The sequence below is a fragment of the Oncorhynchus masou genome, chromosome 7 (assembly GCF_036934945.1).
Source record: "Oncorhynchus masou masou isolate Uvic2021 chromosome 7, UVic_Omas_1.1, whole genome shotgun sequence".
Taxonomy (NCBI): Eukaryota; Metazoa; Chordata; class Actinopteri; order Salmoniformes; family Salmonidae; genus Oncorhynchus; species Oncorhynchus masou.
The window spans coordinates 14598242-14616034 of NC_088218.1; the positions used below are offsets into that span (position 1 = coordinate 14598242).

At 45.6% G+C, this 17793-nt stretch overlaps 2 protein-coding genes across 5 annotated transcripts in view; both read right to left on the reverse strand.

The window, feature by feature from the left end:
• Positions 1–5293: 5293 nt before the first annotated feature.
• Positions 5294–9736, reverse strand: LOC135543342 (protein downstream neighbor of son homolog). The gene is given in 10 exon segments (XM_064970528.1): positions 5294–5463; positions 6007–6066; positions 6742–6771; positions 6773–6886; positions 7050–7453; positions 7740–7918; positions 8040–8218; positions 8357–8557; positions 8795–8875; positions 9164–9736. Coding segments are annotated over 10 exon segments (1809 nt in total). The 5' UTR covers positions 9587–9736; the 3' UTR covers positions 5294–5325.
• Positions 9737–12533: 2797 nt separating this feature from the next.
• LOC135543343 (runt-related transcription factor 1-like) overlaps positions 12534–17793 on the reverse strand; it is a 54291-nt gene continuing 49031 nt past the window's right edge. For all 4 annotated transcript variants that reach the window (XM_064970529.1, XM_064970531.1, XM_064970530.1 and 1 more), the window contains 2 exons: positions 14807–14953; positions 12534–14689 (listed from right to left, as the gene is read on the reverse strand). In XM_064970529.1, the coding sequence (XP_064826601.1) occupies positions 14181–14689; positions 14807–14953 (656 nt within the window). In that variant the 3' untranslated portion in view covers positions 12534–14180. The remainder of the gene's footprint in view (positions 14690–14806; positions 14954–17793) is intronic.

Below are 17793 nucleotides of genomic sequence, written 5' to 3' on the forward strand. Positions count from 1 at the left end.
TGACTCGTCTCCCAGTCCCTGCCGCTGAAAAACATCCCCACAGCATGATGCTGCCACCACCATGCTTCACTGTACAGATGGTTCCAGGTTTTCTCCGGACGTGACACTTGGCATTCAGGCCAAATAGTTCAATCTTGGTTTCATCAGACCAGAGAATCTTGTTTCTCATGGTCTGAGAGTCCTTTAGGTGTCTTTGGCAAACTCGAAGGGAGCTGTCAGGTGCCTTTTACTGAGGAGTAGCTTCAGTCTGGCCACTAACATAAAGGCCTGATTGGTGGCATGCTGCAGAGATGGTTGTACTTCCTGGTGGTTCTCCCATCTCCACAGAGGAACTCTGGAGCTCTCAGAGTGAGCATCGGGTTCTTGGTCACCTCCCTGACCAAGGCCGTCCTCCCCCGATTGCTCAGTTTGGTCATGAGGTCAGCTCTAGGAAGAGTCTGGTGGTTCCAAACTTCTTCCGTTTAAGAATGATGGAGGCCACTGTGTTCTTGGGGACCTTCAATGCTGCAGACATTTGTTGGTACCCTTCCCCAGAAATGTGCCTCGACACAATCCGTTTTCAGAGCACTACGGACAATTCCTTCAACCTCATGGCTTGGTTTTTGCTCTGACATGCACTGTCAACTGTGGGACCTTATAGACTGGTGTTTGCCTTTCCAAATCATGTCCAATCAATTTAATTTAGCACAGATGTACTCCAATCAAGTTGTAGAAACATCTTAAGTATGATCAATGGAAACAGGATGCACCTGACCTCAATTTCGAGTCTCATTGCGAAGGGTCTGAATACTTATGTAAATAAGCTATTTCTGTTTTTTTTATACATTTGCAAAAATGTCTTAACATGTTTTCAATTTGTCATAATGGGGTTTTGTGTGTAGATTGAAAGAAAAAATAATGTAATATATTTTAGAATAAGTGTAAGGTCTTAACGTAACAAAATGTGGAAAAAGCAAAGGGGTCTGAATACATTTACATTTAAGTCATTTAGCAGACGCTCTTATCCAGAGCGACTTATACGAATGCACTGTATACACTTTAAAAAGTTACTAGTCCTGAATGAATTATCATTTGATGTAATTGATTGGCCGAGAGTCACCTGATAGACCCAGATCTGAATCAGTCTGCACTAATATTTGCTCAGATGATGTCACTGTAATGATGTAATGAAACGTTACCAGTATGTCCCAGCAATAACGAAAACAATAAGTAATAATAAGCATTGGGGAGAAAGCTTTCAAACGTTGCAACACCTGTACAGTACCTTGCATATCCTCCTTATCTTGGATCACCAAAGTGAAGAATGTTATTGGGTTCTCACTGTCACTGCTAGTCCCACTGAAGTCTGAGCGACTGGTGACATTCTCTGTTCATGTGTTACAAAAGGGAAAAACACTGAAAAATCTGTTACTAGCGCTCGCATTCAAAAACAAGGAGCACAAATTAAAGAACAAACTCAATGTGTCAGGTCAGTTATATAGGTGTGTGTAGGCCTACCTGTTAAGTTATATAGATCAGTGTGTGTAGGCCTACCTGTTAAGTTATATAGGTCAGTGTGTGTAGGCCTACCTGTTAAGTTATATAGGTCAGTGTGTGTAGGCCTACCTGTTGTTATATAGGTCAGTGTTAGGCCTACCTGTTAAGGTCAGTGTGTGTAGGCCTACCTGTTAAGTTATATAGGTCAGTGTGTGTAGGCCTACCTGTTAAGTTATATAGGTCAGTGTGTGTAGGCCTACCTGTTAAGTTATATAGGTCAGTGTGTGTATAGGTCAGTGTGTGAAGGCCTACCTGTTAAGTTATATAGGTCAGTGTGTGTAGGCCTACCTGTTAAGTTATATAGGTCAGTGTGTGTAGGCCTACCTGTTAAGTTATATAGGTCAGTGTGTGTAGGCCTACCTGTTAAGTTATATAGGTCAGTGTGTGTAGGCCTACCTGTTAAGTTATATAGGTCAGTGTGTGTAGGCCTACCTGTTAAGTTATATAGATCAGTGTGTGTAGGCCTACCTGTTAAGTTATATAGGTCAGTGTGTGTAGGCCTACCTGTTAAGTTATATAGGTCAGTGTGTGAAGGACTACCTGTTAAGTTATATAGGTCAGTGTGTGTAGGCCTTCCTGTTAAGTTATATAGGTCAGTGTGTGTAGGCATACCTGTTAAGTTATATAGGTCAGTGTGTGTAGGCCTACCTGTTAAGTTATATAGGTCAGTGTGTGAAGGCCTACCTGTTAAGTTATATAGGTCAGTGTGTGTAGGCCTACCTGTTAAGTTATATAGGTCAGTGTGTGTAGGCCTACCTGTTAAGTTATATAGGTCAGTGTGTGAAGGCCTACCTGTTAAGTTATATAGGTCAGTGTGTGTAGGCCTACCTGTTAAGTTATATAGGTCAGTGTGTGTAGGCCTACCTGTTAAGTTATATAGGTCAGTGTGTGAAGGCCTACCTGTTAAGTTATATAGGTCAGTGTGTGTAGGCCTTCCTGTTAAGTTATATAGGTCAGTGTGTGTAGGCCTACCTGTTAAGTTATATAGGTCAGTGTGTGTAGGCCTACCTGTTAAGTTATATAGGTCAGTGTGTGAAGGCCTACCTGTTAAGTTATATAGGTCAGTGTGTGTAGGCCTACCTGTTAAGTTATATAGGTCAGTGTGTGTAGGCCTACCTGTTAAGTTATATAGGTCAGTGTGTAGGCCTACCTGTTAGGTTATATAGGTCAGTGTTAAGTTATATAGGTCAGTGTGTGTAGGCCTACCTGTTAAGTTATATAGGTCAGTGTGTGAAGGCCTACCTGTTAAGTTATATAGGTCAGTGTGTGTAGGCCTTCCTGTTAAGTTATATAGGTCAGTGTGTGTAGGCCTACCTGTTAAGTTATATAGGTCAGTGTGTGAATGCCTACATGTTAAGTTATATAGATCAGTGTGTGAAGGCCTACCTGTTAAGTTATATACAGTGCCTTGCGAAAGTATTCGGCCCCCTTGAACTTTGCGACCTTTTGCCACATTTCAGGCTTCAAACATAAAGATATAAAACTGTATTTTTTTTGTGAAGAATCAACAACAAGTGGGACACAATCATGAAGTGGAACGACATTTATTGGATATTTCAAACTTTTTTAACAAATCAAAAACTGAAAAGTTGGGCGTGCAAAATTATTCAGCCCCTTTACTTTCAGTGCAGCAAACTCTCTCCAGAAGTTCAGTGAGGATCTCTGAATGATCCAATGTTGACCTAAATGACTAATGATGATAAATACAATCCACCTGTGTGTAATCAAGTCTCCGTATAAATGCACCTGCACTGTGATAGTCTCAGAGGTCCGTTAAAAGCGCAGAGAGCATCATGAAGAACAAGGAACACACCAGGCAGGTCCGAGATACTGTTGTGAAGAAGTTTAAAGCCGGATTTGGATACAAAAAGATTTCCCAAGCTTTAAACATCCCAAGGAGCACTGTGCAAGCGATAATATTGAAATGGAAGGAGTATCAGACCACTGCAAATCTACCAAGACCTGGCCGTCCATCTAAACTTTCAGCTCATACAAGGAGAAGACTGAGCAGAGATGCAGCCAAGAGGCCCATGATCACTCTGGATGAACTGCAGAGATCTACAGCTGATGTGGGAGACTCTGACCATAGGACAACAATCAGTCGTATATTGCACAAATCTGGCCTTTATGGAAGAGTGGCAAGAAGAAAGCCATTTCTTAAAGATATCCATAAAAAGTGTCGTTTAAAGTTTGCCACAAGCCACCTGGGAGACACACCAAACATGTGGAAGAAGGTGCTCTGGTCAGATGAAACCAAAATTGAACTTTTTGGCAACAATGCAAAACGTTATGTTTGGCGTAAAAGCAACACAGCTCATAACCCTGAACACACCATCCCAACTGTCAAACATGGTGGTGGCAGCATGGTTTGGGCCTGCTTTTCTTCAGCAGGGACAGGGAAGATGGTTAGAATTTATGGGAAGATGGATGGAGCCAAATACAGGACCATTCTGGAAGAAAACCTGATGGAGTCTGCAAAAGACCTGAGACTGGGACGGAGATTTGTCTTCCAACAAGACAATGATCCAAAACATAAAGCAAAATCTACAATGGAATGGTTCAAAAATAAACATATCCAGGTGTTAGAATGGCCAAGTCAAAGTCCAGACCTGAAACCAATCGAGAATCTGTGGAAAGAACTGAAAACTGCTGTTCACAAATGCTCTCCATCCAACCTCACTGAGCTCGAGCTGTTTTGCAAGGAGGAATGGGAAAAAATGTCTGTCTCTCGATGTGCAAAACTGATAGAGACATACCCCAAGCGACATACCCCAAGCGACTTACAACTTAATCGCAGCAAAAGGTGGCACTACAAAGTATTAACTTAAGGGGGCTGAATAATTTTGCACACCCAATTTTTCCGTTTTTGATTTGTTAAAAAGGTTTGAAATATCCAATAAATGTCGTTCCACTTCATGATTGTGTCCCACTACAGTTTTATATCTTTATGTTTGAAGCCTGAAATGTGGCAAAAGGTCGCAAAGTTCAAGGGGGCCGAATACTTTCGCAAGGCACTGTATCTGCAGCTTTCAGAACGTTGTGTTCTCCTGGATGCAGCCCAGGTCAGCTTCCCGTTAACGGAACATGAAACTCTAGCTGGAGGAGAGTCAGTGCAGTGGTTCTGCTGCCAAGACACCACACTGTGACTGACTATTCTCCTCATGAGCAAATCAGGGGAAAAAAAGGAAATCAAAACCTTTCAAGGTTTAGACTTCGACGTTAAGTTTATAACAGTCATGGGGAGAAAAAAATAAGTCAAGCAGAAAAATCATGTGACAAATTAATTTAATCCAATAAAATGTCACCAGTACAGAGATATAACGTCATTAATATAAAACAATTATGTTGAAATAGAAGCTATTAAAACAGGAATAAAAATAATGGTTCAAAACAAAAACATCTTAGGGCAGGGTCTAAAATCATCAAGTTTTTTGCCAAATCCAACTCATTATGGCAAATCCAGGAATTTTACATGTACAAAAACTTCATTTCCCATATGTCATTGGGTTGTAGTCCAGGGGACAGGGAGTTAGTAAAACTACAATTGCCAGCATACCAGGAGTTTGTGGACAGGCTATTCAGACAGATATGGACAGTAAGTATACGGCAGTGTAGGAATGGTACGGTCCACTAAAGGCATCTAGGTTGTGTCCCAAATAGCACCCTATTTCCAATATAGTGCTCTACTTTATTGGGCTCCGGTCAAAAGCATTTCACTATAAAGAGAAAAGGGTGCAATTTGGGACATAGCCTCACTGGGCAGTCTGATAGAGGCAGGGTGAGTTGCTCTCAGGACTTCCATGTGTAGGAGTAGTTGTTCAAATGGAGCTGTCTGAGGGGAGACCTCCCCAAGGTAGAGGGCTCCTGGAGCTGCTGGATGGTGCTGGGATGAAGACCACATCCATCCAGCTCTACAGCCTGCTCAGCCTGGGAGAGGGAAAGAGGCAGGGAGGAAGAGAAGGATATAAACAAACAAGTACAAAGGATTTTTTATTGTGATTTAACTTTGAATTGTGGAGATCAAATGATGAGGCTTTATACCAGTCCGTTACAGTGTTGTCATGTGTGTTCGGTACGGTGGTGGGTTTGTGTGTGTGTGACTGACCTGTTCCCTGGTGGTGGTGTGTGTGTTGAGGACAGTGGTGGGTTCGTGTGTGTGTGACTGACCTGTTCCCTGGTGGTGGTGTGCGTGTTCCCTGACCTGTTCCCTGGTGGTGGTGTGTGTTGAGGACAGCGGTGGGGTGGGTTGTGTGTGTGTGACTGACCTGTTCCCTGGTGGTGGTGTGCGTGTTGAGGACAGCGGTGACTGACCTGTTCCCTGGTGGTGGTGTGTGTGAGGACACGTGTGTGTGTGACTGACCTGTTCCCTGGTGGTGGTGTGTGTGTTGAGGACAGCGGTGGGTTGTTCCCTGGTGGTGGTGTGTGTGTGACTGACCTGTTCCCTGGTGGTGGTGTGCGTGTTGAGGACACCTGTTCCCTGGTGGTGGTGTGCGTGTTGAGGACAGCGGTGGGTTCGTGTGTGTGACTGACCTGTTCCCTGGTGGTGGTGTGTGTGTTGAGGACAGCGGTGGGTTCGTGTGTGTGTTGACCTGTTCCCTGGTGGTGGTGTGCGTGTTGAGGACAGCGGTGGGTTCGTGTGTGTGTGACTGACCTGTTCCCTGGTGGTGGTGTGGTGGGTTCGTGTGTGTGTGACTGACCTGTTCCCTGGTGGTGGTGTGCGTGTTGAGGACAGCGGTGGGTTCGTGTGTGTGTGTGACTGACCTGTTCCCTGGTGGTGGTGTGCGTGTTGAGGAGGACAGCGTGTTGAGGACAGCGGTGGGTTCGTGTGTGTGTGACTGACCTGTTCCTGGTGGTGGTGTGTGTGTTGAGGACAGCGGTGGGTTCGTGTGTGTGTGACTGACCTGTTCCCTGGTGGTGGTGTGCGTGTTGAGGACAGTGACTGACCTGTTCCCTGGTGGTGGTGTGCGTGTTGAGGACAGCGGGGTTCGTGTGTGTGTGACTGACCTGTTCCCTGGTGGTGGTGTGTGTGTTGAGGACAGCGGTGGGTTCGTGTGTGTGTGACTGACCTGTTCCCTGGTGGTGGTGGTGTTCGGTGGGTTGTGTGTGTGACTGACCTGTTCCCTGGTGGTGGTGTGTGTGTTGAGGACAGCGGTGGGTTCGTGTGACTGACCTGTTCCCTGGTGGTGGTGTGTTCGTGTAGAGTGCGGTGCTGAAGCCTCCTCTCTGAGCAGGCCGAGAGCATGCGGGTCAGGGCGTGGAGAGAATGAGGCATTATGGGTCCCGTCACCTCTAGACTGCACACATCCTGGTACCCAGCACGCACCTGGGTCTTCACGTTCACACTACGCGCCTGACAATTACACACAAGGCAACATGCTTGTAATTTCTGTTAGACACAGCAACGTTTCTTCTGAAACTTTCCATTTCTAGTTTTTGTTATTTCCATTCGAAAATTGAAAAGGGCGAGGTAAGGCTCCTCAGACGTTTCCCCTCTGCAGCAGTGTGTGTCTCACCTTGAGTGAGTGTAGCGTAGCTCCTCTGAAGGCTGTAGGGGCCAGTAGGGTGGGGGGCAGGCCTGCCTGTGATCCAGCCCCTGCCACCAGGCTCTTACAGTTGATGAGGAAATTGATGAGAGTGAAGGTGTGCGTTCCCGACACACAGACTACAGACTCTGGTTTGTGGTCTAAACACACCGAGTTGCGCTCTTTGTGCAGTTTGATGGAGATGTTGTCTGGTTTCTTAATCTTATCCTGCACTCCCATCTCCGTCAGCCAGGAAAACCCACCATCGTCTTCCTTGTCACTGGCTTCAGACTGTGTCTCCTCCTCCTCTCCATCTGTCTCCTGGTTGTGTGCGGTTGATCCCTGCTCCTTGCTCTTCCTCCTCTCTTCCAGCAGGGGGAGTGTGAACTCAATACCTACAACCACAGGTATTTGACAGAAAATGTTTTACTATCAAGATTAGAATATCCATATATAAATATTTAATAACAAAATTCTACATGATATATTGTTGAGTGACTTCCTGTATTTATACCAATGCTAAATGTTTATTCTATTAGATTTACTGTTTACTTCTTACTGTTGTCACACTATTGAGAGGGAACCTGCAGGTCAGCGTTTCATTGGTCTGTAAACACCATGTGTGTATCCTGTGCATATGACATAATAAACTTGAAGGATGTACTGTATCTTGAAGCTCACCATCAGACTTCATGGCCTCCCTGAGCCCCCTGGTGGTTGGGGTGAGTAGTGCAGTGATGTTGCTGTTCCCCGCCAGTCCCGAGGCTCTGAAAAGAGCAGTGAACTGGTAGGAACACACATAGAAATATGGACATAGTCTGGCCTTCAATAGACTGTACAGGGAAGACAGGCTCACTGACCTTGGAGAGAGCGGGAGGGAGAGAGAGAGAGGGGAGAGAGAGAGAGGGAGAGGAGTTGAGTTTAAGATCATTTAAAGCTTTTGAAATAATACACACACACTCCCCTCTGATGCCCACTCACCATTCACTCATGAGGCTCTGTTGAAGTGCCATGTCCTGGGCCCAGGGGACGTTCTTGCCAGTGAAGCTTCCATCTGCTCCTATCCGGGGGAACAGAGAGAGCCAGGACAGGGACGGGTGCTGCCAGAACCGCAGACACTGCTGGAACCCACATCGTAGCTCAGCAGATGTCCGAGGGTCCTGGAGGAACACAGAGAAGTGAGTATCAGAGTGTGAGAGAGACTGAGTACAATATATTTGTGTTGCTAGTAAAGCTCCTCAGGTACCAGTACTCCTTTGCCTTGGGGTTGCCATTGGTGTGTCTGTGTATAACAGTACCTGTATACTCTGTGGTATAGTGGTGTACTGTCCTCTACAATGCTGGGTAAGACCCTGGGCCTCATCTGTAGCTCTGGGCTGTACAGCCCAGGAGAAGGGGAGCAGGGAGGTGAAAAGGAGACGTGTCTTCAGGCTCCAGTCTGCAGGGTACTCCACACACGCAGGGGCTGCTATGGAGGTTACTGCACCAGCCTGGGGACTCTGACCCACACAAGATATAATGTTGACTCACAAAATACCAAAACAACCCCTAACATTAATCTGTAGCCATGAATAGTTGAATGGGATGGAATAAAAGCCTGCTGCACACCAGCTAGTCCACAGCCTGTCTATAATGTAGATAGCTATGATTGTAACAGGCTTTTGGTAGCTCTCCAAGAATGGAGTTGGAGACATGTCAATAAGGAGTAAGATAATAGAGAAATGAATAGAACTCACCTCCAGTTTGGGTGTTCTCTCCTCCTGGAACAAATCCTCATCTTCAAACAGTGAGTCGTCTTCGGACAGAGAAGTTGGTTTCTGTTGTTAGAGAGAAATGAGGGAAAGATCAGAACAAAAACAGCGGTGTGAAGTCACCATAAGGTGCGATGCTTTGACAGATAAAGCTATTTGTCAACTGTGCACAGTAGTTAGCTGGCTAACACTACATTTAGCTAACTAACGTTACCTCTGTCATGTGTCAGTTGGCTAGCTACTGTAGTTTGCTGGACAATAATACAAGTCTGCTAGCGTTAGGTACAGTAGCAAGCTAGATTGTACAACAATAATGTGATAAACAATGTATTAAAACGTGTGCCACTATCATACCTTGCTAGGCACGTCTTTGCTTAGTTCTTCTGCCTGGAGAAGTCGTTCACTAAATGGCAGCGTTCTTGTTGGTGACTTCTCTCCCTCAACTCCTGCAGAGCCGCCCGGCTTCACAGAATCCGACGAGTCGGCGTCGTCATCATCAGTGTAAATAAAGACTTTCTTCTTCGCCGGGCTGCTGAAGGTGTTCTCGATGCTAGCAAATGGGTTTCTCCGCTTCACTCCCCCTCCAGAGCGACCCTGGCCGAACAGGGGTCCTGGGGAGAATGGTCGAACAGCGGATATAGAGGCACCCCCACACGGGTTAGAAATCGCGCCTCGGCCGCCAGAACTGACACCCTCGCTGTGGGCTCTCTTCTTCCGCATTCGCAGGATTTCAGCTGGTCTTTTGAAACTAGGTGAGTAACCAGCTTGTTGTGACATTTTGTAAGGATAATATAAAACAAGTTTAGTCCGAAAACAACAAGAAGAAAGCCGTTAAAAAATAGTTGTGTGCGTCCGATACCCCTTTTGTGATGTTGTTCCTTGAATTTACTTCAACCCAAAACAAATTTAGCGCGCGACGTGAGTGGAACGTCAGAGTCCCGCTAAAATGTCAGGGGAGGAGTTTCAAGTTACGCCGGGGCGCATCGAGTCAAACAACAATTCAGATGCGTTGGCGCCATCTTCTGGCTAGAATTATAACTGCAAGATCAATTTTGCAATCGCATAAAGCCACTGATTCTATAAATCTGCCGAGAAAATATAATTTATAATATAATCAATATAATTTATGTTTCTTCAGACATTAAAATTATATCCTATATCCTGTTATGCTTAATTAATTATTACAAAATATATATCCATAAGATATAATGTGTATGTCATTTTCAATACATGTTTTCATTTCTTGATTTTCTCAATCTGCATTATGTCCGAGCAACAATCAGCGGTCCCCTCGACCCCTCTCTCCCTCTTGTCAAAGTGATTAATAGTATGTATGTTAATTCCTGTTAGCGATCATTTCTCAGCGTTTATCATTACTGTTGGTGATCAATCACGTTCATAGCTGAACCGAACTCAATGAAACTGTCCGTCAGTGATTCTAACGGTTTTCAAGGATTAGCGAATTTGTCAATCGATTATTTGGGCTGTCATTTGGGTGGAAAGACAGTACTTTTTCCGTCTCAAAAGTAGTAGGATTAATTGATTGTTGTGGGCCTTGAACTTCAACACACAGACATCAACATATGTTTATTTCTGTGTTCGGTCCTGCCATGACTAACAGCAAAGCTAACACTTTCCAGGTTATTCCTTGTGATTGAGTGTGTCACGCTCATAGGCTGCCAATATCAACGGGGATAAACTAGTTTAATTCGTTACCCACGTTCCCGATGGCGGTGGGTGTTCTCCTGTTCCCCTCAACAGTACCGCTGTCTTGTAGGCTACGCCTATTGGACAAACTACCCTGTATCAACACGGACTATAATAAGGCGGGTTTGAGGGTTTAGTGCACCTGTAATTGTATACAGGTCTTTTTCACTGACCTGGACATGTGCGAGCATTTTCAAACAAACCAGGGGTGTAATCATTAGTCTAAACAGCTTTAAAACGTTTAGGAAAAGTATTTCCGTTGCTTCCGTTTAATAAACGGGTTGCCACAGAATCGGCTGATTGAATACACCCCTGGTGAAACTTCAAACAAAGCAACGGAAAGTATGCGTCCCTGATGATAAAGTTGCGACTAGAATTGAATCACCGATCTACACTTCCTCAAAGGAAGATCAACGTGCCATGGTAGCCATACATAGATCAAGTTTGGCCTGTTTCTCATAAGACCACCACAAAGTCTGTGGGCCTCATTACGAGACGCCATTCACAACGCTTTCTCATTGAATGTTGATTTATGATAAGGTTCCCCTAACCAAGTTATGAGGAATAGACCTATTTGTCTGTGGATTCTTTGTTTACATGTGAAAGTAGATGATTCAATTGGTTTATATGTAGGCCTACTTGCAGTTGCAACACATGAGTTATGGGTTTTAATCCGTTTGAAACCTGCTTGGAACACATAATAAATACAGAGAGGAACTCCTTGGTTTTAGATAAAGAATATCATAGGCTATAATATAGACAGTGAATAGTGGTGTATTATAGCATCATAGACTGTGTTTCTGTGTCTCTCCCACCCCACTGCCCTATTCTCCTGGAGACTGTGTGGTTTTATGGGCCTTGGCCTGAGTCCTGGAGAAGGATTACAACACAGACCTAACAGCCACGCTCTGTGTACCCACTGTCTGGACAGGTTTGCCTTTATTCAGCTATCTGTGTGTCAGTTTGTGTGTCTGTATGTGGGTTATTTAGCCCTGAGAGAGAGAGAGAGAGAGAGAGAGAGAGAGAGAGAGGAGAGGGAGAGGGAGAGGGAGAGGGAGAGAGAGAGAGGGAGAGAGGGAGAGGGAGAGGGAGAGGGAGAAAAAAAGGTGCCCATATCAGTGTGTATTTACAGGACATTTCAGAAGTCTTTGTGAGTGTCTGTCTACGCGCCCATATCAGTGTGTATTTACAGGACATTTCAGAAGTCTTTGTGAGTGTCTGTCTACGCGCCCATATCAGTGTGTATTTACAGGACATTTCAGAAGTCTTTGTGAGTGTCTGAGTGTCTGTCAGAAGTCTTTGTGAGTGTCTGTCTACGTGCCCATATCAGTGTGTATTTACAGGACATTTCAGAAGTCTTTGTGAGTGTCTGTCTACGCGCCCATATCAGTGTGTATTTACAGGACATTTCAGAAGTCTTTGTGAGTATTTGTCTGTCTATCAGTGTGTATTTACAGGACATTTCAGAAGTCTTTGTGAGTGTCTGTTACGTGCCCATATCAGTGTGCTTTGTGAGTGTCTGCCCATATCAGTGTGTATTTACAGGACATTTCAGAAGTCTTTGTGAGTGTCTGTCTACGCGCCCATATCAGTGTGTATTTACAGGACATTTCAGAAGTCTTTGTGAGTGTCTGTCTACGCGCCCATATCAGTGTGTATTTACAGGACATTTCAGAAGTCTTTGTGAGTGTCTGTCTACGTGCCCATATCAGTGTGTATTTACAGGACATTTCAGAAGTCTTTGTGAGTGTCTGTCTACGCGCCCATATCAGTGTGTATTTTAGTGAAGGTTGCGTTTGTCTTTCTGGAAACGTAGAGTGGCAGTGAGGGCAGGCCAGTGCTTGTCTGGTTGCCTGTGTAAATTCTTCCTGGGTCAGGAATAGCATAAGGCTGTGTGTGTGTGCTTAGGAGGGGGGAGAATGTTGGCACAGATTCCAGTGCCAACAAGTCCCTTTCCCTTCAGCCCAATACGAGAGAGGGAAAGGGAGAGATTGAGACAGATTGTGGGAGAGAGAGATTTAGAGAAAATACAAAAAGACTGGTTTTATTTTCTTTACAACAATATTTATATTCATAAAGTAAAACAAAATGTGAGAAAAGGCATATTTGATGTTGCTGTGACATACCTCTGTGGGAGGCAATGATGTCATCAAACATGGACAATGTCGTCATTTACATTTAAAGACTATTTACAACTATGAGGTGAACCATGTGGCAATGTAGGCCTTATCTGTTCCTTCACACACACACACACACACACACACACACACACACACACACACACACACACACACACACACACACACACACACACACACACACACACACACACACACACACACACACACACACACACAGTACAACCAAAAATGTATTGTAAGAGAATAAATTAAGGAATCATAAAGCAAATGACCTGTTACACTTTGGTGTGACAGTACAATGTCCATAAGCACTGAACTGGGTACAGCATTCCCTGTAAATTCCTACCCTTAACCATTGTGAATCGAATAACAGTGCTGATTGTAGATCAGTGCAGACAATATCACGGCCATAAACCAATACAAACATGACAGAACAGACACAGATCTTGGCTGGCCATCATTTACATTAACATCACTCTCTCCATGTTGAACAAGGGGAGAGTGGGATAAGGGAGGAGAGGGGGAGGAGGTACAAGGAGGGGTGGGATAAGGGAGGAGAGGGGGAGGAGGTACAAGGGGAGGTGGGATAAGGGAGGAGTGGGGGAGGAGGTACAAGGAGGGGTGGGATAAGGGAGGAGAGGGGGAGGAGGTACAAGGGGAGGTGGGATAAGGGAGGAGAGGGGGAGGAGGTACAAGGGGAGGTGGGATTGTAACGGATGTGAAACGGCTAGCTTAGTTAGCGGTGTGCGCTAAATAGCGTTTCAATCGGTGACGTCACTTGCTCTGAGACCTTGAAGTAGTAGTTCCCCTTGCTCTGCAAGGGCTGCGGCTTTTGTGGAGCGATGGGAAACGATGCTTCGAGGGGTGACTGTTGTTGTGTGCAGAGGGTCCCTGGTTCGCGCCCGGGTATGGGCGAGGGGACGGTGGAGGAGGTACAAGGGGAGGTGGGATAAGGGAGGAGAGGGGGAGGAGGTACAAGGGGAGGTGAAATAAGGGAGGAGAGGGGGAGGAGGTACAAGGGGGGTGGGATAAGGGAGGAGAGGGGGAGGAGGTACAAGGGGAGGTGAAATAAGGGAGGAGAGGGGGAGGAGGTACAAGGGGGGTGGGATAAGGGAGGAGAGGGGGAGGAGGTACATGGGGAGGTGGGATAAGGGAGGAGAGGGGGAGGAGGTACAAGGGGAGGTGGGATAAGGGAGGAGAGGGGGAGGAGGTACAAGGGGAGGTGGGATAGGAGGGGAGTGCCTGTGGTACACATAAAAATCACCCATTGTATTTTTGGCCACGAGTAATTCATAATACCAACAACAATCATAACCATGGCAAACAATCCTTTTATAAAACAAAGCTGAATTATTTTCAGCTGCTATATGCTCCTCGGTGTAAAATGGCACCCTGTTTCTGTTCCTTCCTCAATTTGTTCCTTGATCATTCTAATGATCCAATAGGAACGCTCCGTGAAAGCCCCTTCTCCACTCCAATGAGCCAGCAAGTCCGTCAATCATTTGTCAACCCCGCTGCCGTGCTCAATATGGCCGCCATACGGCCTCGGGTACCATATTGGTAGGGGAGCTACTGTGACTTCCCTCCGCTTCCACCCCCACCCCTTCGCTCTGATTTGGCAGAGACGGGTGCAGGAGGGAGGAGCCTGTGGATGCGTTGGTGCAGGGAGGGAATATCCTCGGAGGAGACCGCTCCCCGCCTCCCCCCGCCATCATGGAGAATTGGTAGGACCCAGCGGCCGTGCTATAATACAGGTGATAGGGAGAGGAACCGGCCTGGAACGGTCCACTTTGGCCCTGTGGGGCGTTTGTGGGGTAGGGCGGGGGGAGGTAGGTGTGGTAACGCCCAGCAGGGGTGGTCGCCATGGTCAGTCCAATGGCGCCGTTTGATACAGGGGTGGGGGTGTATGTGAAGGCCCCAGTAGGGTAGTGCATGCGCGGGTCAGGGTAGCGGCTGTCAGGGAGCGAGGTCAGGGAGGAGAACGGGCGATCCAGGGACATACGGGGGTCGCTGAAGGCTGTGAGGTCAGGGCCTGTAGGGGGAGAGGTCAGGGGTTAGAGTGGAAGCAGGAAGTGAATGAGTGAGATCGATGACTGTAAGAGAACACTACGGTCAGTCGGCAGTGGGTGAAGGAGTGTTTGTGTGTTACCTGAGAGGCGGCTGGACAGGTCACTGAGGGAGGAGCGGCTGGGTGAGATGGGCGTGGTTGAGTGGACGGTGGGCGTGGTTATCTGACCCAGGTAGGGGTAGGACTGCTCATAGGACCACGACGGAGATGTCTGCATCTGCCTAGAGTCTGAGAGATTAGAATAGAACAGATACTTTATTCATTCATTTAATTAGAATGGAAATATATCTTCTGCCTATCCCACCACCCACAGACACACACGTTGAGAGAGGGTTACACACACACACACACACACACACACACACACACACACACACACACACACACACACACACACACACACACACACACACACACACACACACACACACACACACACACACACACACACACACACACACACACACACACACACACGCCAGAGGTTGTTTCACTCCAGCATCTGCTGGACAGGTAGAAACTGAAACATTACAGATGTCTATACTGGATGTGATTGAGGAGAGATGCGAGGGAAGTAGTTTTATGTGAGTGTGTAAAACTCTCAACACTTTCACTCACAACACTTTCACTCAGTACACTTTCACTCACAACACCTTCACTCACTAAACTTTCACTCACAACACCTTCACTCACTACACTTTCACTCACAACACCTTCACTCACTACACTTTCACTCACTACACTTTCACAACCTACACTTTCACTCACAACACCTTCACTCACTACACTTTCACTCACAACACCTTCACTCACTACACTTTCACTCACAACACCTTCACTCACTACACTTTCACTCACAACACCTTCACTCACTACACTTTCACTCACTACACTTTCACTCACAACACCTTCACTCACTACACTTTCACTCACTACACTTTCACTCACAACACCTTCACTCACTACACTTTCACTCACTACACTTTCACTCACTACACTTTCACTCACAATACCTTCACTCACTACACTTTCACTCACTACACCTTTACTCATTACACCTTTACTCATTACACCTTCACTCACTATACTTTCACTCACAATACCTTCACTCACTACACTTTCACTCACAACACCTTCACTCACTACACTTTCACTCACTACACATTCACTCACTACTCTTTCACTCACTCCACCTTCACTCACTCCACCTTCACTCACTACACCTTCACTCACTACATCTTCACTCACTACACTTTACTCATTACACCTTTACTCATTACACCTTCACTCACTATACTTTCACTCACTACACTTTCACTCACTACACCTTCACTCACTACACCTTTATTCACTACAGCTTTACTCACTACAGCTTTACTCACTACACATTCACTCACTACTCTTTCACTCACGACACCTTCACTCATTACACCTTTACTCACTACAGCTTTACTCACTACACTTTCACTCACTACACCTTCACTCACAACACCTTCACTCACTACACTTTCACTCAGTACACTTTCACTCACAACACCTTCACTCACTACACTTTCACTCACAACACCTTCACTCACTACACTTTCACTCACTACACTTTCACTCACTACACTTTCACTCACAACACCTTCACTCACTACACTTTCACTCACAACACCTTCACTCACAACACTTTCACTCACAACACTTTCACTCACTACACTTTCACTCACAACACCTTCACTCACTACACTTTCACTCACTACACTTTCACTCACAACACCTTCACTCACTACACTTTCACTCACTACACTTTCACTCACAATACCTTCACTCACTACACTTTCACTCACTTCACTTTCACTCACAACACCTTCACCCACTACACTTTCACTCACTACACCTTTACTCACTACACCTTTACTCATTACACCTTCACTCACTATACTTTCACTCACAATACCTTCACTCACTACACTTTCACTCACAACACCTTCACTCACTACACTTTCACTCACTACACATTCACTCACTACTCTTTCACTCACTCCACCTTCACTCACTCCACCTTCACTCACTACACCTTCACTCACTACACCTTCACTCACTACACCTTTATTCACTACAGCTTTACTCACTACAGCTTTACTCACTACACATTCACTCACTACTCTTTCTCTCACGACACCTTCAGTCATTACACCTTTACTCACTACAGCTTTACTCACTACACTTTCACTCAGTACACCTTCACTCACTACACTTTCACTCACTACACTTTCACTCACAACACCTTCACTCACTACACCTTCACTCACTACACTTTTACCCACTACACCTTTACCCACTACACCACTCACTACACCTTTACTCACTACACCTTTACCCACTACATCACCCACTACACCTTTACCCACTACATCACTCATTACACCTTTACTCACTACACTTTCACTCACTACACCTTCACTCACTACACCTTCACTCACTACACTTTCACTCACTACACTTTCACTACATCTTTACCCACTACATCACCTTACACCTTCACAATACATCTTTACCCACTACTTTCACCCACTACATCACTCACCCCACCTTTACTCACTACACCTTTACTCACTACATCACTCACCTCACCTTTACTCACTACTCTTTCACTCACAATACCACTCACTACACCATCATTTACTACACCTTTACTCACTACACCATCACTCACTACACCTTTACTCACTACACCACTACACGATCACTCACTACATCACAACTCACTAGACTAGACCATCACTCACTACACCACTCAATCACTCACTACACCACTCACTCACTACACCATCACTCACTACACCTTTACTCACTACACCACTACACGATCACTCACTACACCACCACTCACTAGACTAGACCATCACTCACTACATCACCACTCACTAGACTAGACCATCACTCACTACACCACTCATTCACTACACCATCACTCACTACACCATCACTAACTACACTTGGGCTGAGCTGGGAGGCAGAGAAGAGAGAAGGAGTAAATAGTAAAAGATCCAGGACATGATGATGGACAGAAAGATAAAGAG